General features: G+C 48.6%; 1 protein-coding gene and 1 long non-coding RNA gene across 2 annotated transcripts in view; one reads left to right on the forward strand and one right to left on the reverse strand.

Moving 5' to 3' along the window:
- The window catches only part of LOC144365421 (uncharacterized), a 97,739-nt gene extending 70,843 nt beyond the window's left edge, over positions 1-26,896 (reverse strand). Inside the window, exon 1 of the long non-coding RNA XR_013423827.1 lies at positions 26,639-26,896. This is a non-coding gene — a long non-coding RNA (uncharacterized LOC144365421). The remainder of the gene's footprint in view (positions 1-26,638) is intronic.
- On the forward strand, positions 10,202-20,797 carry Klhl38 (kelch like family member 38). Its single transcript, XM_005316177.4, has 4 exons — positions 10,202-10,467; positions 11,100-12,450; positions 16,258-16,363; positions 17,162-20,797. The coding sequence occupies exons 2-4, from the start codon at positions 11,101-11,103 to the stop codon at positions 17,449-17,451; spliced, it is 1,746 nt and encodes a 581-aa protein (XP_005316234.2). The 5' UTR covers positions 10,202-10,467; position 11,100; the 3' UTR covers positions 17,452-20,797.
- Positions 26,897-27,139: the final 243 nt, after the last annotated feature.

Consider the following 27,139-nt stretch of genomic DNA (forward strand, 5'->3'; position numbering starts at 1 on the left):
CATGTTCATTCATTTTAAATGATTCCTTCCTTCCTCCTTCTTTCCCCTTTCTCTCTGTTGACCATTTGGTGAAAATAGGGGAGGAGAGGAGCAAGAATTGCCTTTTATCAAGCTCCCTGAGCAAAACCTTGGCTCTAGCACATGTTGAATGGAAAGCTGCCATATTCAGAAAATAAAAATACAGAACACATACTAAAGTTGAAGTTCAGAGAATGAGAAAATTGGGGGCATAAGTATGTCCTAATCAATATTTGGAAGGTATATTAAAAACCCTCTAACAAGCCCTTCCCCACAGCACCCTCAGGACACTCAACATGCAGACCGTGAAAGGTACCCGACCAGCAAATGGCAGCGCTTGACTGCATCTGGCCTTTTCAAAGACTGCTTGTCTTCCTTTCATAACAGCTGGAGTGGATAATCCTGGACCCTCTTACAGAATTTTTCAAGAGTCCTTATGGGATATTGACTCACAGTTTAAAAAGCAAATTTACCGAAGCAAACCTGGCTGCCTCTGTCTGTGGGGCTTTCTGTTCTCTCCTTTCACCCAAGGAGCTTCTCTCCCCATGAGCCATCCATTAATTCTCCCTTGAGCTGCCTTCCCTTGGGCGGAGGCACTCAGGAGCGGTAACTAGAGAAATGGCTCTTTCCATCCAGTCACCCCACTTGGGAGAAGCTGGGTGCACCCAAGGAAAGAAGAGGGAAGGAATGGAATTTGTCTGTCAAGTCCACAGAAACTCCCCATGAGGAGTGATAATGGAAGAGATAAGAGGATAGAGGTTTTTGCAAGCAAAAAAATAACTTGGCTGAGCAAGAGGAGAACAGAGATGGGGAGATAGTGAGGAGAGAAGGGAGGCGAGGCAGGGTCTGCTCTTTCTAAATCAGACCATCTGGGCATCTTGCATGAGGCACTGGGAGAGGGAAATGTTTTTCAAAAGTCCTCAGACAACCTCCACATATCTGTAAAGCAATGAGTTTATCTTCAAGAAACTTCCACCACCATTCCAGTTCTGGTGCCTCTCTGTTTACCTGTCCAAGGAGCCCCTTTCTCAGACCCCAACCAGCTCAACCAACCCATGGCAGGACCAGAACATCCTTTCTAGGGATAAGTCACATTTCAATAACACCTTCTGAACTACCTCTTTCCCTCCTCCCCTGTGCCTTCTCCTCACTATTGTCAACTCATCATCTCCTCTAACCAGGGAAGGGGGTGAGTTTCAGGTAGAAGAGGGATACCTCATGGCCTGGCAGATCTGGGTTCTTTTTTTATTTCCCCAAACATACTACATGAGTTGTGACTAGAGCTGGTAGGTAGCACATTTCAATAATTTCATACTGGGAATCAGTGAGTATGAGTCACTGTTGCTCCAAATTTCAGCAAAGATCACCCTTTATCCTTGTTACTCTTCTTAGACAATTATTTCTGGAGGAACACTGATGGCTGGGAAGCTCGGCCATGTCTGCCCACTCCCTTTGTATAATGTTCTACTTTGAGAACCACAATCAGAGGAAGTTCCTCCTTTGGGTATTTGTGTTGAAGAAAATTCTGGAGATGGCAATAGGAATAATGTGCACCTCTCCCAAGTGGAAGAGCAGATTCCTGGTTGCTATGATTACTACCCATGTTGTGCAATCCCTCTGGGCAACTGACAATGCCCTAGGTGTTGGGAAGGGTTTAAATAGCAGACTCTCCGACCTCTAGCTCATGTCTGAAACTCTGCAGCCTGTCCTAGCCTGCCCACTGGAATGGAAAGCGCAAGAAGATCCTCCCTACTTCCTTATCCAAAGCCCTGGGGACTTTGGCAAGTTTTCCTAGGAATGGAGGTTACCAAATCAACCATGTTTACTTTTGCCCACTCTTGATTATTCAGCTGTAGGAGAAAGTAAAGAGAGGACAAGGGAAACCTTTATCTACCTGAAAGGGACCCTGAATACCTGGGGACTGAATCTCATGAACAATATGCATAGCTAGCATTTTAATTCAAAATGATATGTTGTTGGTAATGTCTACTTCCCATAAAAATCACTTACAAGGAATATTGAACATTGACCGCACCCCAGAAAAGTAGGACTGATAATAATCCAGTATCAAAATTAAGGAGTCATTTGAATCATGACAAAGACAGTGTGGTTGGCCTGAGAGAAATATTATATGACATATCCGTTCTTTTCCTCATAGAAGATTCAATTCTGCAAAAGTCAGTAAGGAAAGAATTCATTTCTGCTACATTCCTGTTCTTCTATTAGGAGACACAAAGAATAGACCAATCTTGATACAGGCCAGTTATTGTCTAATACATAGTAGTATTTTTGGAGGCAACCAGAGTAAAGTATTAAACACACACACACACACACACACACACACACACACACTGCACAAAATCTTTCTGTATCCTTCCAGAGATTGCAACTCTCAAAGCAAGCAGCAGGGCAAGGTGTGGAAGCATTCTTTCCAGGGAGCCTCAGCATCCTGGAAGGCGGAATGGAGTTTACATAAATAAAGTTTTGAAATCTGTGGAGAAAACAGGGAGGGTTGGAGGAGTATTTGTAGAATACTTGAGGATTTTAGTTTTTATGCATTGAAGATAGAAGAAAAACTTATCTCAATCCAGCAGCTCCAAAGTACAGGAAGGCTGCTACGCCCCTGGACCTGGAGCCCCCTCCAAGTGGAGATATAAGGACAGCCAAATAGCACCCAAGGGAGAAGGTGAGGGTTCCAAAGATATGGACTGTGGGTGGATAACACTGTCACCAGGGCTGGATCAATGTTCTCATTAAAGGTGAATAAATAAAGAAAAAAGTGGCATATGGGAAACTACTGCAGAACAAGGAAAGAGAACGTCATTGTAAAGATAAAGGAAAGTCTAAAAGACAAAAACAAAAAAAAATACCTTCAGCATCAAGAGAAAGAAAAAAAAAACACATTCCTCCTGTGAAATATGTAGAAATGCATAGAAATCAAGCTGAGTAAGAGAGGTGGATGAACCAGGGGATTACTTCAGAGGGATTGAAAATGCAATGACATTTTTCAAATCTGCATTCAAAACAGCAAAGTGAAAAACTAGCCCTGGTGGGAAAAAAAACCAGTGGTATAAAGGATGGATTTGGCATAGTGTTTCAGAACGGAGGGGAAAGGATAAGCCATTAAAGTGTTTTAAGAGAGAGAATGACTTAGATGAGGAAGACAAGTTTAAAAACATAGATATTGTTCATGGAAAATCAAAAGTGCGAGTGAAGTAACTATCAAAGAAATGATAAAGAAAAGTTCCCTGTGCTGTCAAAGCCAGTGCACACGAATACACATCCATGTCCTGGAGGCCAAGTTTATCACAAGAACATGAACTTAGACGTACCCTGGCAATATTTTCTAATTAAAAGTTAGGACAAAGAACTTTAACAAACAAAAAAGGTATATAAACCACTCAGTTCTCAGGGATCACACTTCCACTTCCCCAAAATAAAATGGGTAAAAATTTTGGAAAAAAAAAATATTTTTTATGCTAAACTATTAGGCCTGCTCAAGTTGTAGCTCCTAGGTGGCAGGAAATAGAAGGAGAATCTTAGACAAGAAAGGATTCAGAAAATGCATCCCTCCTATGCCTTTAAAAAGTATGGCAAATCAATAATGATCAAAAGATGTATCAGATTAAGTATTTAAATTGTCATTAAAATGATTTGATGACAATAATATGAGATTTAAACTTCATATGATCTTTAAAAAAATTAGAAAATGGAGAGGCTGGGGTTGTGGCTCAGCAGTAGAGCACTCGCCTAGTACATGTGAGGTGCTGGGTTCGATCCTCTGCACCACATAAAAATAAATAAATAAAAATAAAGGTACTGAGTTCAACTGCAATTAAAAAAAAATAAGAAGAAAAAGTTAGAAAACGGGGTTTTGACTCAGAGGTAGAGTGCTTACTTCGCATGTGTGTGGCACTGGGTTTGATCCTCAACACCACATAGCAATAAATAAATAAATAAAGATTTTGTGTCCCTCTACAACTAAATAAATATATATATTTTAAAAAATTAGAAGTTTTCCAGATTCTTTTCTTTCCTATCAGGGATTTAAAAATACATATATGTCTGCATCTATCTGTCTATACACACACACACACACACACACACACACACACACACATATATATTCCTTAACTCTTATTTTTTAAAAAATTTTTTAGTTGTAGATGGACACAATACCTTTATTTTATTTGTTTATTTATATGGGTGCTGAGGATCAAACCCAGGGCCTCACACATGCAAAGCAAGCACTCTACCACTGAGCCACAACCCCAGTCCCATTAACTCTTGTTTTTAATTATTAGAAAAGCATAGATTAAAAACACCTTTGGAAAATTTTAAGAAGCCAAGTAGACTCTGAAAACCAGATGTCAAGACCTGCAGGATTCCACTGAGATTATCTTTGGGGCACTAAAAGGTACTACCCATGCCAGGCACCTTACCGAACATGTCACATAATTCTCTGTGACAAGGCCAGTTACCCCCATTTAGCAGATGGAGAAATGGAAACTGGAGGAATATAAGTAACTGGTCAGAGACCATCAGATACTGAGGGAAGTGCCAACTCTCCCCAGCCCTTCTGCCCCCACAGTCGGGGCCTTGACTAGTAAAGATATAAACAGCCCCAAAGGGCCCAGAGCGCTCCCCAGCAGCAGCCACCGTAGCTGATTCCATTACATTTCTCTGCCTTCACCAATATAGGGCGAGGATCTATCCTGTCCTTGAGGAGCCACTGTCTAACACAGGAGAGAGCACCAGAAACGCATGATTAAAAGTCAGCCTGATGCGACAGCTTTTCAAATATGTAAATATGAAGTTCTACTTCTCAGGGACCCTGAGTTCCTGGTGGGGTGAGGGAGGGTGGCGAGGGGGGAGGGGGAGTGTCGGGGAAGATCCTCAGGACACTTCCCTACCAGGCTGTCAGCTCCATGAGGTCAGAGACCTTGCTGTCTCCCTAGTGTCTTGATGGATGGATGGATGGATGGAAGGATGGACATACAGAAAGATGGAGAGAGAGGTGACTGCACCTCATTCATCAGATCCTGGCTCAATTCCACTTCCCCCGGGAAGTCTAATCCTATTTGTGAGATAGCAGAGTTGGCCTTCTTCATCAGACCTCCCTCTGTAGGCCTCTCGCCATCTGTCGCACAGTGTCCCTGCATGCCAGGAGGAGATGGGACCCCTGCCTGAATGCCATCTCACCGTCAGAGCCCCTGGGCCTGGGCAGCGGGGATGCCAAGCAGCCCTTGTTCTTCCTCAGTGCTAAAGAGGAGAGTGAGAAAGCACCCTTGGTTCTGATCCTTCTTCCTTCACTGTTTGATTGAGGGCCCAATAAGCTGGTCTGTGGCGTAAATGATGCATGAGGTCAGACTTTCATTTGCGGGAAGAAGGGCCCCAGACAGCGGGGTTATACCAACAATCTGCTAACAGTCCTGACGTCATCTCTTTTGGCCTGCTTTACCCCTTCCCTCCTCAGGGGGAAAAAAAAATATGAAGATATTTTCTGGTGGTAAAGCAGGGTGGAGGAAGAGTGTAGATGTGGTCATTTGTGCTAGAGGCTAGTAACAGAAGTGAAAGGCCGTCAGCCCCTGGAGGATGGTTGTCATGGCAACCCCTGGATCTAGAAGCAGGCCCCTTTTTGGCCATTGTCTGGGGTACAAAGTCCTTGTTCAGCTTTCAAAATGCTGTTAAAAAAAACACATCCCACAGGAGAGATCCAGAGACAGGCTGACATACACAGTCATCCCTTGGGATCTAGGGGGGTTGGTTCTGGGTTCCCCCATAGATACCAAAGTCTATGGATGGCCAAGTCCCTCATATAAAATGATGTGGTATTTGCATATAGCTCGTCCATAATTTAAATCAACTCTAGATTACTTATGCCTAACACAATGCAAATGCTCTGTACATTGTTGTTACACTGTTTTGTTTAAATGTGACAAGAACAAAAGTCTGTACACATTCAGCACAGACACAAATTTTCCCAGCATTTTTGATCTGTGGTTGGTTGAATCCACAGTGTGGAACCTGTGCATATGGGGGGCTGACCATTAAAAAAATAAATAAAATCCCATGAAGGCCAGTTCCTTCCCATCACTTTGAAATGGTCCAGTCAGCCCTGTTTGTCTGTTTCTCTTCCACCTGCCCAAGGCAGGACCAGGAGATGACTGGTTACCAGCAGGAAGCAGCCTGCCAGGGACCGGGCAGCCAGCCTGGGGTCCTCTATGCAGTTTGACCATTCTTCAAACACAGCTCCTGGGCCGTACTAATTAGCACGAGGTAACTCCCTGCAGAAGGGGAGGCAGGAATGCACCAAGGGTGTGGAGGGTCCAGGGGTAGGGGGTGGGGCGCATTTTGTGGCTTCCTGGCTGTAGTCACACCCGCTGCTGACCTGAGCCAGCACCCCCACCCTTTCCACAGGAATCCAGGACCAGCACATCCAGACCCGAAAGAAACCGAGGCTGCCCCTGAGTGCCCTGTAATATCAACTGGAGCCTCCAGGAGGAAAATGAAGGCATCCTGACCTTGCACAAAGGGAAGATAATAAAAGGCTCATCCCTAGACTGGTGGCTTTCTCTGCACCTGGCTTCAGGCCAGAGGTATTCTGAGGAGGCCTCATCATTGAGGCTCAGCCTCTCAGGGTTCCCTCTGGATTGCAGCCTGCAGCGGAAACCTCAAGGCACAACCACAGGAAGGGGCAAGCAGACACTCTCAAGTGAGGAAGTACAGAGAGGTTACGTGACTTGTCCCAAGACACACAGCCAGTTCCTGACAGAGCTCAGACTAGAATCCAGGACTCCTGAAGGCTGAGCAGAGAGTGAGGAACACAGCAATTGTTCAAGGCAGAGAAAATGCTGGAATGCACAGGAGGCCAAAGTAGACACTGAAAACCAGATTCTAAGACCCGCAGGTCTCTACTGAGGTTATCTTTGGGGCACTAATAAAGTACCAACCATGCCAGGCACCTTACCGGACATGTCACATAATTCTCTGTGACAAAGCCAGTTATCCCCATTTGGCAGATGGAGAAATGGAAACTGGAGGAATATAAGTAACTGGTCACAGACCATCAGATACTGAGGGAAGTGCCAACTCTCCCCAGCCCTTCTGCCCCCACAGTCGGGGCCTTGACCAGTTATGATGCTGACTTTCCTCCAAAGCAGGGACAAGGTCCTGAGTATCCCTCATTTATTTTAGGTCACCATCTGCCCAGACTGTAAGACACCTTCTAGGCAAAGCTCAAGATGAAAAGTCATGAAACGCTCTGAGAGAAATGGATTCATGCGTAGGTTGGCTGGGATTGCTGTGAAGATGTTGGATTAGTTTGGGGGTTATATGTGTGCTTTTGCTGTGAGCTAAACACCAATATGCTCTGTTAGGGTTTGGCTATGAGGTGTCGCCCAAAGGCTCCTGCTAATGCAGGAATATTCAGAGTGAAATGAGTGGACTGTGAGAGCTAATCAGTCCCTCCTAGTTTGAATGGCTGGGTGGGTGGGGAGGGGAGTCATGGCTGGAGGAGGTGGGTCACTGGGGGCATGCCCTAGAAGTGATGTTTTTCCCACAGCCCCTACCCCTGTCTCTCCGTCTCTCTGTGTGTCTGTCTCCCTGCTTCCTGACCCCACCATGAGCTGATCAGCTTTCCTCTACTGGGCCCTTCCCCTATGATACCCTGCCTCACCTTGGGTCATCTATGGACTGAGACCTCTGAAATGGTGAGACCCAACTCAACTTTCCTCCTCTTGTCAGGTATTTTGATCACAGTAACAACAACAATAACAAAAAGCTAGCTAGAACACTCCCTTTGTGTCTTTTCCTGACATTTTACATACATCCAGAACTCTCCTAGTAGCCCAGGCCAACGGGATGGGGTCAGTTTTTACTAAATGTTACAACCAAAAGGTTTATTCAAGTTGGTCAGTCATTGATATTGCTGGCTGGCCGAGCTCATCTGAATGCTGGTCAGGGCTGGATTCCAGAGGGATCAAGGAGTTGAGGGATCAAGAAGAAATCTGAGATGTCCACCTGTGAGCAGGGCTCGTTCATCCACTCCCCAAATTGTAACTCTCCCCAACTGAATAAGGCCTGGGCTTGCTGGCCAGCTGGGAAAAGAAAAAACCCAGGCAATTGAGAGCAGGGGGGAAGTTCTATTTCCCGGGGTCCTCTGTGCAGTTCCCAGGCCAAACTTCACTTTTTCTCTATAACACAGAGCAATTGTTCTGCTTTTCACATCATCATGTGATTGTATTTGAATAAAATGAGGGACACAGGGCAGTTTCCGGGCACATTTGCAATGCAGTCTACACACGAAGCTGTCCACAGCAGCCCCGCTACACTGCTGGGTATAGAGGGCACCTGACAAAGCTCCCTCCGTCGCCCCATTCTCTGTTCTTCCACACTCCATTAGAGAACTTGAGCCAATCCACCTGCTGGAGCCAGGCGCTGTGCTGCATGTGGGAGGGATGGACCGACAGCTAAGGCAAGGTCCCTGCTGCCCAGGGACTTCCACTCTAAAAAGAGAGACACAGATGGGTAAACATAGCTGCAGTGAAGTATGAGGCCTGTCATGTTAAAAGCGTGTAGAGGAAATGGTAAGGGCACGGAAGAGAGAGAAAGTAATCACGGGACAGGCTCCAGGAAGAGAAGCTGAGGTACAAAGTCTTGAAGGATGAATAGGAGCAGAAAAATGCAAGAGAGGACAAAGGGGATCACCTGTGTAGAGGAGTGCAAGATAGAGGGACACCAGGCCCTCCAGTCACACAGGTAGGTGGCTATTTACCTGAGTAACTAGCATGATCAGGAGCCCAGGAAGAGTCAACAGCTCGGCCATCTGCCCAGCTCCTCTCTTCCTCTCCGGCCTGCATCTCTCTGGATCTCTGACCCCCTTTGCTCAGGCCCTCTCCTTCTAATTCTGACCTCCAGGATCCTGATCCCAACCACATGTTTAGGATATACCTCCATGACCTTGACCTTTTGGACTCTTTTGGACATAATCAACTCTATGACCTGCAACAACCTGAGACATTCCTCTTCCCCCTTCCACACTGTCCTGGGATACCCTAAAGGCCAGGCCAGCCCAACCTCCCCAACACAGACCAGATGTATCTACAAGCTATTTGATGGAGCTAGAATAAAAATATAGGAGGAGACACCATCTGGAAGCAGGTAGGTGACCTGGGGAGCCATCAAGAGGAATGATGTAGGGGTCTAGCAAATTTCTGAGCTGCCTTCTCAGGGATTACTCTGATGTTGACAAGGTAGAGAGAGAGAGGGAGAGACTAGAGCAAGAATTGCAATAGCCTGAGCAAGAATTGAGAAGAAGAGAAGGTGACTCCCGGGCCACTCATGGCGTGAACAACTGTGGACCACCCTGGGGAGCAAGGACCTTCGTCCCCCTTTACTCTTCCCCTGTGGCTCTAAAGTCCTCCATAATGGTCCTGATTCACATAATTGGAGGCTGCCTCCTACCCATCCTCATCCTCATTTTCCTTCTTCTCTTCCTCTTCTTCGTCTCCTTCTCTCTCCCTCTCTGAAGCAATAGACTTACTGCCTCTAGTTCAAACCTGCCCAATTAGAAAAAAATGGGGAGGGGAAGGAAGTCAGGAAAGAAAGCCTGATGGGAAGGATGTGGCCACTCCAAACAGAGGCCCCCCAAGAAAGGAGGCCCAACCAAGCTCGGGGTTTTCACAAGTCTGGAAAGTCCAGGGTACTCAACAAATATTAAACACACACACACACACACACACACACACACACACACACACACCCCTCACTCTGTCGTGCTATCATGAATTCTGCCACCTTAGACCTTGGAGAGGAACTCAGCCTCTCCACCATCCTGCCAAGTGGGTGGTGGGAAATCAAGACCCAACCAACAGCATCCAGGAGTCCGTGCTGTGCTCCGGCTTCCCTTGTCACCAACCATCACCTTTACCGTGTCCCAGAACTACTTCAGAGAGTCTGGGCAGGTCACAACAACCTGTTTACAGACATCTAGAATTCACAGGCACTCTTAGGACAAGGGACTCGGGGGCAGTTCCAAATGGGCAGTGAAGGCTTACTAAGAGAAACTGTTCCTCCGGGTCTATTTATGCCCATATAAACACTTGCCAAGGAAACAAGGCATGTGGGCATGCGCTGGCCCTGCAGGCCCTCGGGTGGCTGCAAAAGGCAACTGGAAAGTCACATGTCATAACAGTGGAAAGTACATATGCAGCTATTCTTAGCCCTGGAATGTATACACGGTCTCCCTGCCCAGCGGCCCTTGCACAAAGCTCTAGAAAACTGTGAAAGTGCCTTCAGCATAAACAATCCAGAACTCTCCCAGGACAAATCGCTTGCCAACTGAAGGAAAGGCCTGGGGTTTACGGTTTTACTCGGAGCAAGAGGTGGAAACTTTCTGGGGGGACAAGACAGACCAGGCATCGGTGGGTGTCACTGCAGCAAGACAAGGTAAATATCCTTACTGCTTACTTCTCTGCAGGTGGACTGATGGGTCACCCAATAGACCAGGGAGTTGCTTTTTCTCTACTTTCTACTGATTCCATCCTTAAAGTAAAACCCCAAGACTCTGTACAGTCGTGTGTTCTAACTATGGATGGATAGAGAGCTAAAGATTCAAATCTCACAAGGGCCCATTTTCATCCCCATCTCTGTCTAGTTACCGTAATTCCACACCCCCAGAATGTCATCCCTGGAAAAAGACTAACACCCAGACAGAGATGTTTAGATGAGTTTACTAAATGACAAATACACTTCTGCTGGTCAAATGCATGGATTGTTAACTGTGCTCCAGGCTCGTGTTTCAGCCCGGGCAATCTAGTGACTTGCAATAATATTTTATCTTGGCCCCTCAGGTTAGCTAAAGATGCTGTTTGCCTATTAGCTTTGAGAATAATCTTGACCCAAAAGAGATGTGTCAGGTTTGGGGTCTGGGGTGAGGGTGGCCTCCCTTTCTGGTCTTCACCGGGTGGCAATCTTGGCCACACCCACAAACCCCTTGGTGAGGGACACAGGTGCACACCAGCGAGAGCCTGCAGTACAGGCTGCTGAGGCCGACTTGACCCTTGTCACCCTCTGTGTAGGATGGATGACGAGTCGCCAGACGAGTTGCTCTTCAAAGACCACAACTTCTCCTCGGACTTACTGAGGCAGCTCAACGGCTTAAGACAACACAGGATCCTGACGGATGTGAGCATCTGTGCCGGTGCCTGGGAGGTCCCCTGCCACCGCAACGTGCTGGCCTCCAGCAGCCCCTACTTTAGGGCCATGTTCTGCAGCAACTTCCGGGAGAGCAGTGAGGCCAAAGTCCAGCTGAAGGGCATCGACTCCCCGGTGCTGGACTGGATCGTGGCCTACGTGTACACCGGGGAGGTGCGCATCGCGGCCGACAACGTCCTCGCCCTGATGGAGGCGGCCTCTCTGCTGCAGTACCCCAGGCTGTTCGAGGCCTGCTCCTCCTACCTGCAGAGCCAGCTGGCCCCCAGCAACTGCCTGGGCATGATCAGACTCTCGGAAATCTTGAGTTGCCAGACCCTCAAGGAGAAAGCCAGGGAGGTGGCCCTGGCGTGTTTCCCGGAGGTGGCCACCTCCGCTGACCTGAAGGAGCTGTGCGCCTTGGAGTTGAGAGACTACCTGGGAGATGACGGGCTCTGCGGGGAGGAGGAGAAGGTGTTCGAGGCCCTCATGGCTTGGGTCAAGCATGACCTCCAGGCCCGGAAGCGATACATGCAGGAACTGTTCCAGCAGGTGAGGCTGCAGTACGTCCACCCGGCCTTCTTCCACCACTTCATCGCCAACGATGCCCTCCTGCAGTCTTCGCCAGCCTGCCAGACCATCCTGGAGAGGGCCAGGAGACAGATGTTTTCTCTATATGGCTCCAGTGCCCCGGACTGCAAACCCCTGTGGCACGTCCCTCCAAGGAGCTCTTACCAAGACTTCCTCATCCTCCTGGGTGGAAGGAAGGACAACCAGCAGACCACCAGGGAGGTCCTGCTCTACAGCTCACAGACTGGCCAATGGCAGAGCCTTGCCAAGCTCCCCATCCGGCTATACAAGGCCTCGGCTGTCACCTTGCACCGCAGCATCTACCTGCTCGGGGGCATGACTGTCAGCGGGGGGAAGAGTCTGGTCAGTCACAATGTCTATGTCTTCTCCCTGAAACTCAACCAGTGGAGGCTCGGGGAGCCCATGTTGGTGGCCCGCTACTCCCACAGAAGCATTGCCCATAAGAACTTCATCTTCTCCATCGGGGGCCTCGGAGAAGGGCAGGAGCTCCTGAGCTCCATGGAGAGGTACGACAGCATCTGCAATGTCTGGGAGAGTATGGCCACCATGCCCGTGGGAGTTCTCCACCCTGCGGTTGCTGCGAAGGACCAAAGGCTCTACCTCTTTGGGGGAGAGGACATCATGCAGAACCCTGTACGCCTTATCCAGGTAAATGGCTGGTCCTTCCCATCATGTAAGTGCATGAGTGTGTTTGCATATACACATGTGCATGCCCGGCCTACCTGCATGCACACACAAGCATACATATGTGCACACATGCTCATGTGAACATACATACATATACAGGTATGCACATGCATGCCAGATGTACTATACATGCATATAAATGTGTGTGCAATCCTGACACATACATACGTATGTGTGCACAAGCACACATGGATATATGCATGCCTGTATACACACACACACACACATGTCTTTTGTGGGGAAAGAAGAGGAAGAGAGAGAACAAGACAGAGAGGTAGAAAGGGAAGAAGGATAATCTTCAGCAAGAAGTTTTTCAATTTTTGAATTTTTTCAATGTAAGACTAATAACAAATACAATCCTTATCTACAAAAATTGTGTCTCCATTTGAGAAAAAAGCATATCTAGAAATTCAAGCTAGAAATATTGAATATGTCAGATAGTGAAGCCCTATAGGACTTTAGCAGATGCTTCTACCCCATATCAGTAAGGCCTTAAAAGAAGATGCCCAAGACTTGGTCCACATCTACCCCAGACCAACTAAATCAAAATCTCACATTGTTGGATACTGACAGTGTGGTTTTTAAGCCTCCAGGAGGTTCTCAGTGCATCTAGTTTGGAGAACCCCTGCCTTCAATGAAAGGAGATATTGATTTCACTAATAAGCTCTCTGAGAAGCAGGATTACCAGAGGCCAGAATATTAAGGGTTTTCCAACTTTGTGCAAGTTTCTAGTAATCTCTGCATTCATCTACTATATGAAAAACTTGAATAGCAAGTTTATCTTTAGGTTCAAAGACCCCATGAGATGCAGTTCATTCATTTTAAGTGGTGTATTTAGCCCTAGCCACTGTGAAGGCCTGGGGACATCAGAGGGAACAGTGAACTCCACCTAATCCTCAAGGACCTTGCAAGACAATTGCAATTCAGACGCTGAATACAGGGGGACTTTAACATAGGGGTGTCCTAAGACCTTCTGGAGGGAATCAGAGAAGGCTTCGGGGGAGCTTAGGAGGGAATCCTGTGAGGCCCACGTAAGCTGACCTGAGCAAAGAAGCACAAGAGAGATGGCCGGTGATGGAGAATCAGCAGGGAGAAGGGCAGGGTTGGTGCTAAGAAAGCATGAAACAGAAGGGTCTGGCATAGGCGGGGTGGGGCCCTCTGCCAGCTGAAGAAGAAGTCAGAGCAATACTGAACAGTACTGAGAGGCAGGAGTGACCCCGGGGACCGGAACACTCGTACAAAGGCCCTGCAGCACAAAGGGTGCACAGCCCACTGCCCCGAGGAACCAAAAGCCTGACAATGGTGACAGTGTCCTTGCCAAGCAGAGCAAGGAGGAGGAAGAGACAGCAGCACCAAGGGACATGTATGAGTCCCCATACCATCCCCATCAGCCCTTTCCCAAGACACCCAGCAACCCCCTCGACCCAGACTGCTGCTCCTGAGCCCCTCCTATCAAAATTCTGGAACTTTCTTAAGGGATGGGCATTTGTGGAGATGCGGCTGGTCTGGCAGAGTTTTCTAGGTCTTGTCTAGAAATTGGGATTGCAGCCTCACTCCAAGGACAGGGACATCATGAAAGAGATCCATGCCCGTGAGTGCGGTCATCAGATTTTCATCTGCAGAAGTTCCTCTGGGTGCCCCGTAGAGAAGGGCTGGGAGTGGGCAGGGGAGTCCAGTCAGGAGATTCTTCATCAAGTCCCAGCAAGAGAGAATGATGGAGATTTTTTTCCACTTGCCTTTACTCTCTAGCCCATGTTCATCTTCACCATCAGATTCTTAGTCTTCCCAGAATGACTGTCCCCAGCTCCTCTCATTTACTTGAGCCAGGAGAGACATATTAGGCTCCATTCCAAACTCTGATCACACAAAGTAGATCTGACAAAGTGCTTCTCTGTAAAGCGAACACCCCTCCCTCCTCTCTATTTTTCAAAATAGAATCAACAAATATGCCGATGATTTCACGTTGCAAAATTGTCATCGACTCCTAAGAATAAAACGCACTGCTCAAAAAAGCTTTCAGCTAGTCTATCAAGAAATGCATAGTACGATCAAACAAGATCCCTGCAGAGCCAAAAATTCTAAACGCGTGAGTGATCCTGTTGTAGTATAGCCACGGATGAGGGAAAGGGGTCAAAGTATTCATTTGGTTGCTTTTCTTATCTATTCAGCACTAACTTTGAAATGGAAACTTTGCTCACTTGAATATAATTTAAAACGAGTGCTCCAAGGTGCTGGGTAGAGCAGGTTGGATTTCCAGGCATGGCCTTGGCGTTTTTCTTTATGGGATGGTTCCTCTGTGTCCTGCCCTGTTTTCAAGAGCTACCCTGCAGTGGGTATAGATTAGAACTACACCACGCAGACTGTGCACGTGGGTCCCCCCTTCTACCTGGCTTCCTTCCTGCCTCTGTTTCTGGATGGCATTGGGCACATCCTTTACCATGACAGTCTCACTTGCTTCCCTGGCCAAAGACCCTCCTTTGTTACCCCTGCCAAAGTATTTCTGGGGCATTAAGAGGATTGTGAGCAAATGTTGAATTTATTTTTAAAACCATACCCAAAGCTGAGCGGGAACAGAAGGCCAGAAGGCAATTACTTGAGTAAATGCAACCATGTCTGCTCTTCCCTGAGGACCCCGCTTTCCAAGAATGTGTCACCTGTGTATTTTCAGATGCAACCAAGAAGCTTCACACAGCCCTGCGCTGGCCCGTCTCTAGCATCCAGCCCCTCCGGGCTTCACCAACTTGAAGAGACATATTAGGCTTGAAGAGCTCCATGGAGACGCCAAACTCAACAGCCTCCACAGGAAAGGCCACACTTTCATGGCCCCACACAGCCATGAGCGTGGTGCTTAAGAGTATGCTCCTTGGGCTCAACCAGACCCTGCTCTTCCACTCAAGCTGTTTGACTTTGGGCAGGTCATTGAACCTCTCTGAGTTTCAACTACCTAATCTGAAAAACAGGAGAAATAATAGCATCTACCACATAGGATGATTGTGAAGGTCAATTTTTTATCAAAAAAAAAATCTAGGAACTAGATTTTGTATGGAAAGAATTCCCACCAAAGAATACTGTAAATGAATGTTTTTGTCCCTTCTTTTCAGTGGAGTCCATCCTATATCTCCTGTGCTAAATTTTTCCTGTAATGAATTTAACCCATATTTTATAGTTGAATTTTAAACTGAGGACATTACCAGAACATGCTCTGGGGACTATTTCAGAGCATGGCAAGTGAGCCTGCCCTTTCCTCCCTGGTCTTTCTTCTCTTTCTCATGCTTCTTTTTTTTTTTTCTTCTGAGATTCTTAATTCCTTTCAGGCATAAACTGTTCAGAAGCCTTCCTCATTTAGCCCCAAATTTATTCTTGGCTCTCTGACCCTCTCCAATCCACCAGAACATTTAGAAATTTAAACATGAACTAGAAATAAAAATGATTGGAAAAGTCACTGGTTTTCTAAATACCCAAGTTGCTCCATTTCTCAATAAAAGAAAAAAAAAAGGTTCCAAGCAAGATCAGCAAAATACATACCACATGCTGAATTCCCAGTTCATTCTATAGAAGGACAGCCACTGATCTTATGCAGTCACAGAAAGACCAACTTCTTATCCTAATCTTCTGTCATTTAACAATATTTCATTTATTGATAGTAATTTAGCTACGCTTTAAAAACTGTAGAAATAGAAAAACTCGTGCCTGGTTCACCTTGCTAATCACTACTTCTTTTAAAAAAAAAAAAATCAATGCAGTGCTGTGATTTTGCTCCTCCCTCAGGTTTATCACATTTCCAGAAACACGTGGTTCAAGATGGAGACGAGGATGATCAAGAACGTGTGCGCCCCTGCGGTGGTGCTTGGGCAGCGGATTGTCATTGTGGGAGGTGAGTCTGAACGGAGACTCACCGCGCTGGACAGAAACTTGGCGCCTCTCATGGAAAAATGGGTCGCTAGTAGATGCTGTTCTGCAGGACGGTATTTTTAAAAGCACATCCATCCACGCGGGAGAGCGTGGACAGCCTGGCCAAGCTCTTTCCTCATGCAGCCGTTTCTCCCTGTCTTCATTCGTAAACAAGGGACAAAATAATACTGATTTCGCCAAGGTGTTGCCAGAGCACTAACCAGACACACAGTCGATAAGCCGTGATTGCCCTTGTGAACAGTATTGGCTCCAATGTATGGCTTCTCTGTGCTTGCATAACGTGTCCTGGTTAACAGAGCTGGTTTGGGGGTCAGAGAGGTCCTGGCTCTACCACTAACCATACTTTGGCAAGCTTTTCATTTTTTCTGTGCCTCGGTTTCCCCATCAGTAAAATGGGGATCCTTAAAGTGTCCACCATAGAGGACTGTTGTGGGGACTTACGTCTGAGTTCCCACAGAAAAGCTTCTTTGGGTTAACTCTTGGTTGGGCACATAAGAGACAAAATGCCAGCGATGCTGATGTGGGGGTACTGCTCCCCATCTATGGATAATTTACAATGGGAGGCAGGGCCAGGGTCAGAGAGAACTGGGTGCCAGCCCCAGTTCAGCCACATGCTGGCCCACAGAAGGGTCCCTCAACATCCCACGTGTTAGTTCAGGGTCCCAGCCTCACTGTGAGCAGGGACAGACATATTGCAGAGCCACTGACTTCCAGGCCAGACGGGTGACACTGAGCTTACTCACGTCATTTGATTTTTCAGGCTACACGAGGAGGATTCTTGCTTATGACCCTCAGACCAACAAATTTGCCAAATGTGCAGACATGAAAGACCGGAAAATGCACCACGGGGCCACAGTGATGGGGAACAAGCTCTATGTGACAGGCGGGCGGCGGCTGACCACAGACTGCAACATTGAGGACTCAGCCTCCTTTGACTGCTATGACCCTGAGTCAGACACCTGGACGTCCCAGGGGCAGCTGCCTCACAAACTCTTCGACCATGCCTGCCTCACCCTCCAGTGCATACCCCACATGACCACCCGTTCGTGAAGTCCACAGGGAACCTTAGTTGAGATGCTTTCTGTTGCAAAGGACAGAAACCCAGCTCCAAAGAGCCTAACCCTACAGGGACGGACCCCTCTCAGGACTGAAGGCACCAAGGCCTGGGGGCCTGGAGCCAGGCCTATGGCCAGAAGTCTCTCCTCCCCCAGCCTTTCCCGCTGTCTCTACCTTGTCTCTACTAGGTCTCCTTCCTCGAGCTTCTGCATCCACACAGCATGAGGATTACCAGTGACAATTGATAAACTCTAACTCACCATCTCTAGCTTTGCATCTTCATTGTACCATGATCCACATATTAATCTTAAAAAAAAGGTGCTGGCAGGCCCTTTTTGAATCCCATGCCTGCCTCTTGAGACAATCACTATTGCCAGAATGGTGCTACTACATCCGCCTAGTCTTGAATCAGGTCCCTAGGAATAGAGTGGGGTTAACTCCTGTGATTGCCAGCCCATCCAAGACACATGCAATGGGAAGGAAGGAGTTCTCCAAAGGAAGAAAATCTGGATAGACAAAAAGCACATCTGGCCCAGGACACCTTTGCAATCTGAAACAAGAGGGCTGAGAGACCCAAGAGGACCCCTGGAAGCATTTGGTCCAGGTGGCAGCGTGAGAAATTGGCCACGACTGTGTTTGTCTGAATTCTATGGATGTCGTACATTAAAATTCCAGAGAAGTATGTGCGATTCAGTATCTCATGTTTGCAAAATGATCTCGTACTGCAGGATATAAAAACAGAACAAAGCTGGTTTCTGGTGCCAAATGATGTTTTTCTCTGGCCTCTGGGGAGCTGTAAACCTGCAGAATTAATCTGGGTTTTCATTTTAGTAAATGCTATGAGAATTGCTCTTCCAGGGAAAGCCAACAAATTCCTTCAGCGATTCCAGGAAACATTACCCTCCAGAAGCCAGGGCTGACGAGCCCTGTGGCCCCTTTATCTTGAAGCACCTCCCACCCCAGCTCAGGCTCCAGTTGAAGAACAAGCTGAAGCTGAGAACAGCGGCTCTGCACCCTGCCAGCTCCTCACCACCACCTGGGGAGATGTGTGGAACCAGGACGAGCACCCTTCAAGAGAGATGGATGGGGATTCAGCTAGCTGGGGCCCAGAACTTTGGATTTTTATGTTTCCTAGATGAGAAGGTAAAGAACCACAGTCCTGCTCAGCTGTGGGCACTGAAGACCTCGGGTTCCATTCCCATCCTGTCCTGGCCAGCCCTATCCAAACCTAGCATAGTACACAAAGGACCCTCCACCCCGTAGAAACATCTGGAACAAGTCTTGCTGCCCTGAGCGCAGAATGCACCGGTGCTGGGCCCTCCCTTCCCACCTAGCTCTCTCACTCTGGGTTCTGGACTTTTTCTTCCTGGTTTGTATTTCTGTGCCTCAGCCTCTCGGGCTGAGGGTGAAGCTCTGTGTGTTCCCTGGACCACCAGCCAGTGCCTGCTGCTCCGCCTACACGCTGCCCCTGAGCTACTGGCTGGCATCTGACCCCAGCCGGTTCTCCTCAATCCCATCTCTCCCTGTCTCTGCTTGGAAAGGTAACCAGTGGCCATCAGAGTCCCCAAATCGGCATTTCCTGTCCTGTTGATCAGTTGGCAGCACATGACGTTGCTGCCCTCCCTCCATCTTGTACGACCTCTTCCTCACCTCGGGACACCACTCACTCTTCCTCCTCCTCCCCAGAGTTCCTCCTTGTCTCCTTTTATCCCCAACTGCTAAATGGTGACGCACCCCAGGCCTCAGTCCCTAGATCTGTGTATCCACTCTCTCCCTGGCTGGCTGAGCTCCTGTGGCCCATGGATCTGCACACCACCCTACACCACTCACTAGCCAACTTTCTCACAATCCTGCTCCTCCCAGGGCTTCCCCACCATGGGAGAGAGTGACACCTTTCCTGCACACACCACTAGAGTCCAGCCCAAGCCGCCATCTTTTCTCATCTGCTTTCACCTTGACTTCCTGAATCTCTTCTCCACACAGCCACCTGTTTACCCTCCCTGTGCCCCCGGCCTTGGCGCTGGATATTAAACCCAGAGGCAGTTTTTCACCATAGTCTATCCCTAGCCTCTTTTTTTACTATTATTATTTGAGACAGGGTCTCACTAGGTTGCTGAGGCTAGCCTCAAACTTGCCATCCTCTTGCCTCAACCTCCAGAGTCTCTGGGATTACAGGACCGTACCACCATCAGCTGGGCTGTTTGACCATTTAAAAACTTAAATGTAAGTTGACAGAGTGGCACAGGAAAAAAAAGACAAATGTAAGTTGAAATAGGCCACCTCCCCTTTTAGAAGTCTCCTAAGCCTTCCTGGCTACTGAGCTGACCCTCAGAGACCAGCGAGGTCCCTCCACCTGGCCACCAACGCTCTGCCTTCCCTCTCTGTCTTGTCCCCCAACACATCCTGCTCTTCTCCCTCAGCACCAGCCTTGCTGACCCTCGGGCTGGCACATCCTGGATAAGTCCCCACTCTCTGTTTTCACACCTCTGTCCCCTGCCTGGAAATGCCTGCCCTAGATAACCCACCGCACGGTCCCTCTCCCTCTCCCCAGGGGCCCGCTCTGGATGGAGGCACCTCCATGACCGCCTCCATCCCACCCGACAACAGGCCTCTCAGCGAGGCCCTGAAATAGCTCTCAGATACCTTGGGCCTTTCACTGCTGCGTCTCCAGGACGAGCCATCTGTCTCCTGTCCAGCCTCCTAAAGGGACTCGGTGCCCCTGATCCTTCCCTGAGCCACAGCCAGGGCCGTCTCTACACAGCACAAACCTGAGCGTGCCGTTCTTCTGCTAAAAGTGCTCCATGGCTTCCCAGAGGCCTTTGAACCAAGTCCCCAACCCTTCATCCAGCTCCGGGGGCCTCCTGGGCCCAGCACCCACCTCTCTCTCTGACCTCATCTTCTGCCACCGCCCTCCCTACAGGTGTCCCCAGAGCAGCTGTCTTGTACTATCCTATGCCCTGCTCTCTCTTGCTTCAGGCAAGAGCAATTGCCACTCCCTGATAGACACCCCCCTGGACATCACCTGCGAGGATATCAATTTAGACCTCACCCACCAGATTAAAAGTCCCTACATCAGGGAGGCCATCCCTGCCTCCCACCCTGGCTGGGGTCAGCTCTCCTATTAAAAGCCCATTGTGCCCCATGCATTCTCTCAAGACCCTCATCTTATTTGAAATTACTTGATCGTCTGTCCTCTGACTAGCTGCTTTTATCTGCCCCATTCTCCCTCCTCCACATTCCCAAAACTGGCCTCTGGGTCTGCATCTATGTTGTAGAAGCTCAATAAACATTCAATGAATGAATGAAAGAACTGGCAAATGAATAAAGAAGCTGAATATCTTCTCTGGGGTTTCCATCTCAAACTCAGGGAAGTCCACACAGGCACTAGTTGAAGGCCCCAGACCCTCTGCTAAGGGTCACTCTGCCCTTCCCCCCATGACCCTTTCCTGCCCTGAGCTGAGCGTGGCGGGTCTGGCTGGTATGATGTGGTTCGGCCTTCCGGGGTCCAGCCCAAAGAGCCCTATTTGCCTGGAACTGGAAGTGAGAGTCTACAAACTCGTTCTGTGTCCTCCAAAAATCCTCCTGTTGGAGACTTGCTAACGCCTTGACTGGCTTTGCTTTTCTTCTTGGTGCAATAGTTGATAAACGGCCAGCGCCTGGGGCCTCTCGAAGCTTGTCCAAGTCTCCCTAGGGGACAGAGGAACTATGTAAGTTGCCTCCTGGGATTCATAAAGGAAGATGGCATCAGGGCCAAACACTTTGGAAAACACGTCACAGGCCAGCAGGGTGTGACCAACCCAGTGCCTTTGTGGCCGATGGATCCGCACACCTGGACCAACCCAAAATCCGAGTTGAGTTGTAAAACAAGGTCAGCCTGTGAGGGGCCCCTCTCCATCTGCCAAGGATAGTCTGTCTGGAACCAAGGAGAAAGATGGTCTTGGCAGGAGGCTCCCTTGGCCTGGCAGGCTGGATAGAGTCACAGTCCATAGCCAAGGTCAAAATATATTTAGCCAGCGGCAGTTAAATGGAAACATTCTAACTTTAAAAAAAAAAAAAAATGTCAGAGGACCTGACTAATTATCTCAACAGGCGGGAAATGACGCTCAGCAAGAAAACACCAACAGAAATACCAAGGGCCTCTTCCACCCTGAAACAGGAGCACAGGAACCAGGGAGAAAGGAGCAGTGGAGGGCAGGGAGCGGGCAGCGAGGGGCAGCGAGAGTGACCAGGGGAGGCTGCGGGCCTCAGCACTGGGCAATGCCACCCAATCCCAACTCCCAGTGGGCACTTGAAAAGAAGGCCTGGCTCTCCTGAGCCACCGTCAGGCCCACAGGCCAGGACCTGGCCAGCAGATGCTGAGTGGATGGTTCCCTGGCAGAATGGCCTGTCCCAGGCAGGACAGAACCTCCGCTTTCAGACCCCTCCTGCTTCTCTGCCCACAGCAGGGGAGGCTCCAAGGGTACCTCCCTGGCACCCAGCCTGGAGCCTCCAGTCCCCCTCTAGGTGGCTACCTCCTCATGATCCTCCTCACCCTCTGCTGCAGCCACACCCTCTGGTGACAATACAAAGTCCCAAGTAGCCACCTCCTACACTCAAAGCCCAAAGAAGGTGGAATTCTCCTTCACTATCTCTAACTAAAATCCATAACACCCCAGAGGGCAAATTGTGCCCAGTTTTGCATGAATGCTTCACCCTTCCCCGGATGCCCGGTCCCTCTTTAAGCCCCCACACACCATGCACGCTATGCCTCTCTACCTTTGCACATGTTATTCCCTCTGCTGGATGCCTTTCCCTGCCCTGCCTAATGAACTCCTACTGGACCTTCACCTTTTCTGCACTGCCTCCTCTTCCCGGCTCTAACCTCTTTCACTCTCTAGCACCATGTGTGCAGGGGTGCTGGGGAAGAGCCCTGCCTTCTGAAATGTCAGCTCTCGCAAAATCTTACAGGAATCCCAGGCCGCTGTTCAAATGCTACGTCATTCTCTTCATGTGGGTAATTTGGTCTTTGTTTTCCCTGAAGATAATCATGAGTGTCTTTTCCTCTTCGTTTCACTTGTTTGATTCAATTAAAATGCCAGGGCCCGTGACCCTGAATACCCCGGTGACTCCCACCACACAACAAGTCAGTGGTCCAGAAAATGGTGTTCTGAAGACACAGACAGGGATTCAAGAGCCTGAAGGGAGCTAGGAAGAGGCAGACTGGCAGGCTCATCTCAGAATAGATGAGACCAGACCGACTCTGGTCTGAAGTCCTGGTGTCAACCCAGCTCTGAGTCCACTGGCTGTGAGGTCTTGGGAAAATCAATCAACCTCTCTGTTAGTGTCTCCTCATTTTCTCTCTAGCATAATACCAGCCCCCTCAGAGAGCTTTTATGAGGATTAATTGAGTTGACATATAAGTGCTGTCCATGAATTAGCCATTATGACTACTAGTTGTGTGGCCTAGGAAAGATCTCTTTGCCCCTCTAAGCCTCAGTGTGCTCGTTGGTAAAATGGAGGTGATAATATCCCTGTGCCGTGGGTTAAAAGCCTCTCCTCAAAAAAAGCTATGATTGTATTTGGGAAAAGGACTTTGGATATATAATTACTAAAGGATCTGAGGATGAAATCGCCCTGGGTATCTGGGTGGACCCTAAGTCCAACAGTGAGTGTCCCTTAGAGAAAGGCAGAGGGCGATTTGAGGCCCAGGAGATGATGCTCGAGGGCTGGGGCAGGGGTGGGTGTCACAGATACAAGCCCAGGAACGCCAAAGCCAGGAGATGCTGGAAGAGGAACAGAATGCTCCCCCAGTGGCCTCTGGAGGTAGCGTGGCCCTGTCCTCCCTGCTTTCCCACCTCTGGCCTCCAGGACTGTAAGCAAAAGTACCACGGTGTCTTGAGCCATGTTCGGGGCCATCTGTCCCAGCAGCCACGAGGAGCTGACATACGCCCTCCAAGGACCGCCTGCACGGGCGAGGTCCCAGGTGTGCACAGCCAGCAATGTTCTTCGTCGTTCCCATCCCTGCCCTGGGCCTTGGTCTCCCCCATAAAACAAAGATACAAGGTCGAGCAAAGGTGGCCGGGCTTTGCCGCCTGGCACGGGCTCCGTCACCACCCGACTCCTTCACAAGGAAGGAGGACTACCTGATTCTCCATCCCCCTCACCCTCCTCCTCACTCCAGGGTGCCCGACAGGCAGGGTGTCGCCTTCACGGGCCTTCACCTAGCTGTGTCCACTGCAGAGGACAGCGGGCTCTGGATGGTCACCCTCTGGCTCTTCCCACATGAAGGAAGGCTACAAGCAACTCTGTCACTCTCTCCAGGACATGGTGGCCCAGGTGACATTTTAGGAGTTGTGATATCTTCCTCCTCCCACTCAGGGTTCAATGGGGAGGAAACACTTAAGAAAACCATAGAAATATTTAAGCCAGAAATTATAACTGAGTGGTGAGAGTGTCGGGTATACAAGTGAAGTGTGTCACATGTCAGCAGAAAGGCAGGGACAGGGACAGCACTCTGTGTGGCTGCAGGGCGTGGGATCCAGCCACCTCTCAGCCAGACTCGGCAGAGAGATGGCCGTTCTCCCTACCCTGTCCTCCCCTTCCTCCCCTCTCCCCTGCCACCAGGATCAGAGGGACAGTCAGGGTGGGGGATGCACCCATCTGTCATCCAAAGTCCCCTTCCTTGTTTAAACCCCTTCATCAGTTTCCTACCTCAAGAATTCTGGCTCTGCCTCTAGGCTCTTGAATTCCTTTATGTGGGAAAGAATAAACAGTCTCCATTAGATTCGATAAGAAGACAATGGAGGCGAGGCCCCTCGGCAGGCGCTCAGGCCCAGAGGAGCGCTCTCGCACATTTGCCTGTGGACAAACAACCCTTAGCTATTAGCTACAGACACAGAGAAACAGAGACTTCAGAGATCTCCAATGCCCGGCCACCACGCCTCATCCGTTGGGGACGCGGTGACCTGCTCTCCGTGCCGAGGACGGGAGATTTTTGTTCCATGGGGCTGAGCCCTGCGGATGTGGCCAAGGCCCTTTGTTTCTCAATAAAAGTTTTCAAGGAAATACTTTTGCCCTCAAAATCGCCCTCTTCTTTTTGTCTGGAATGATTTATTTTATTATTCAGTGGCTGAAAATTCATGAAATGTTGTGGTCAGAGCAAAAATGTGTCACACACGATTCCATATGTCCAAGGAGCGGGACCAAGAGAGAAATCTGACAATAGAAACCACCCTCTCTCTCCCTGGGGTTCATGGACCTCGGGCCTATTTTTTTTTTAACTTATAATATTTTTATCCCCTCAATCAAAAACATTTTTAAAAAGTAATTAGCAATAGGGTGTATGAATAAAAATAATGGTCAAAATGCTGTAATTTCTTAGATTTCGTTTCAAGACTCAAATTCTCAAATGCATAGACAGCGTTTCTGACTCAGGAGGTAGAGAGGCCTGTTCCCGTCCAAGGAGGCATCCTGGAGCATGGGAACAGCAGTGGGCTTCAGAAGACCCATCTGAGAAGCTGCCTTTGAGGGGCAGCCTTCCCTGGACTAAGCACGAGAACCTGGATAGGTTACGAAGCCATGGGATCCTTGTGGCCATGCCCACATGCCCAGCACTCCTGAGACAAATGTGAAAGCAGCTGACAGCCAGGAGGAACAGTCCCCTACATTCCTCCCTCCAGCTCCCAGCATCAAGGCCCACTCAGCCAGTGGAGGCAAGAACCGAGGACTATGTAGAGAAAGCCACAAAACACACTCATGGAACCAGGTATAGGATCCCAGGCCCCTCACACCCACTTCCAGCCACTCGACTCTCCAAGGGGAAACGACCATCCTCACTTCCAACACCTTGAATTGGTTGCACCTGATTTTGAAAGGCATACAAATGGAATCCGAAAGTCGGAATTCTTCACACTGGCCCCTCTTGCTCAACATGAAGCTGTGCAGTTCCCCAGGTGGCCATGTGCACATCCAGCCACCAGGATCATCTTGTTTAAACCCCTTGTTTAAATCTGCTCATTCTCGTGGTTTAGAATACTGGGCCACAAGGATAGCACAACTCCTGCTTCTGATGGATGCTTGGCGAGTTCTTGGGCCATTTCCCATGTGGAGTTATTGCAGACATTCTCGTGCAGAACTTTTGGTGAACGGATGAACACAGATCTGTTCAGTACCTAACTGGGAATGAAGAGGCTGGGTCGTAGGACTTCACATACTTGTTTCCCAAACTCGCCGTCCCCATCTCTTCCCCTGCCAGCAGTGTCTGGGATCTCCAGGGGTTCCACAGCCTCACCCCTAGTGGGGATTTTCTGCTTTTTTAATCATGGACATTCTGGTGGGTGGAATGTGGGATCACATTGCACAGTGATATTTTTAAATGTAAGTCAGATTCTGTTTCTCTGTCATCAGTTTCCCTTTGCACTGACAATAAAACCCGACTCCTTCCCCCATCTGCAGAACTCTGGTCACCTCTGATTTTCTACTTCCTGTGCCCCACTGCCTTCTTGCTAGAGTTCAAAAGCAATCCCCACCTCTTTCCTCTGCCCAGAATGTTCTTCCTCCATTTTTCCCCATGACTAACTCCTTCCTGATCATTCGTACATTCAACAAACATGACTAAGGAATTATCAGTTTTCTTCTCACATGTTACCTCCCTCCAAAGACCCTTCCCCAACTTCTGTCTAGTTAGCCATGGTAAGTCTATCATCACTTTCCATTTCTTCTATTAAGATTTGTTTTCTACCTTATCTCTGCCTTAAGACCAGAGACAATGGATTTTCAGTGCCTAAAACAGTTCACACAGTTAAGTATTCAAACACTATGGTTTGGATGAATGGAGAATAGAGGCAAAGGAGTTTGCAAATCACATTTGCAAAGATGGTTAAAGAATATTAAAGCCAGTAGAACCTCTTCTGCCCCCACCCCAACTCAGCTGATCAAAATGATGGTCAGAAAGATAAAGTGACAGGGTCAAGGGCAAAGATGGAGTTTGAACCCATGCTTATGATTTCTAGTCCCATCATACCATATTCCTTCAAGAACAGGAGACAAAGTCTTACTCCATTAAATGGGTTTCAGATTATTGAATGTGGGCAGTAGGAACTGATTTGGCCTGGAGAAGTCTCCCCTCATACCACAAAGTCCAACAACACAACAAGAAGATATGAGATGGACATCATTTCTGGGTCCCCCAAATCACCCTGACCTTAGTTCCATGGAAGAGGACGACGTTGAGAGGGCAAATGTGAATAGAGGTGGCTCCCAGTCCATCTTCCATCTTCTGGGGAGAGGAAAAAGAACCATCTTGGCAGGAACAACTTCCTTGGGCTCCGAGATCTACCAAGAGATCACGCTGTACCAGGTGAGAGCCTGGACTCACATTCTTCGCTTGGGTGAGGATCAGATCGGACCACAATGTGGGCCTCGGGCCCGTTGCATAATTGGACCTGTAATCTGTACCTTAGAGAACTTCAGCCAAAAGCACTCCGCTCTTGCTGAGTCATCCCCAAACCCCGTGACTGGATGATTCACGGATCTCCACCGGGGTCATGACTATCAGGTGCTGACCCAGAAATGAAAACTAAATTTATAAGGGAAGATATCCTCTAACTGAAACTCCAGCTTTTCTGATGGTTCAAGCTTCCACTCTTTGGGTTTCCAAAGAGTAGTGGAAGCCATGTTGATCTCTTCCTCAACAATCTAAAAA

The sequence above is a fragment of the Ictidomys tridecemlineatus genome, chromosome 7, assembly GCF_052094955.1.
Source record: "Ictidomys tridecemlineatus isolate mIctTri1 chromosome 7, mIctTri1.hap1, whole genome shotgun sequence".
Lineage (NCBI taxonomy): Eukaryota > Metazoa > Chordata > Mammalia > Rodentia > Sciuridae > Ictidomys > Ictidomys tridecemlineatus.

Excerpts from the sequence above, each read along its gene's own strand:
- Klhl38 (XM_005316177.4), top strand. The coding sequence starts at position 11,101 with ATGGATGACGAGTCGCCAGACGAGTTGCTCTTCAAAGACCACAACTTC. Across the intron at positions 12,451-16,257 it reads ACCCTGTACGCCTTATCCAG|GTTTATCACATTTCCAGAAA; the intron begins GTAAATGGCTGG and ends CTCCTCCCTCAG. Across the intron at positions 16,364-17,161 it reads GCGGATTGTCATTGTGGGAG|GCTACACGAGGAGGATTCTT; the intron begins GTGAGTCTGAAC and ends TTGATTTTTCAG.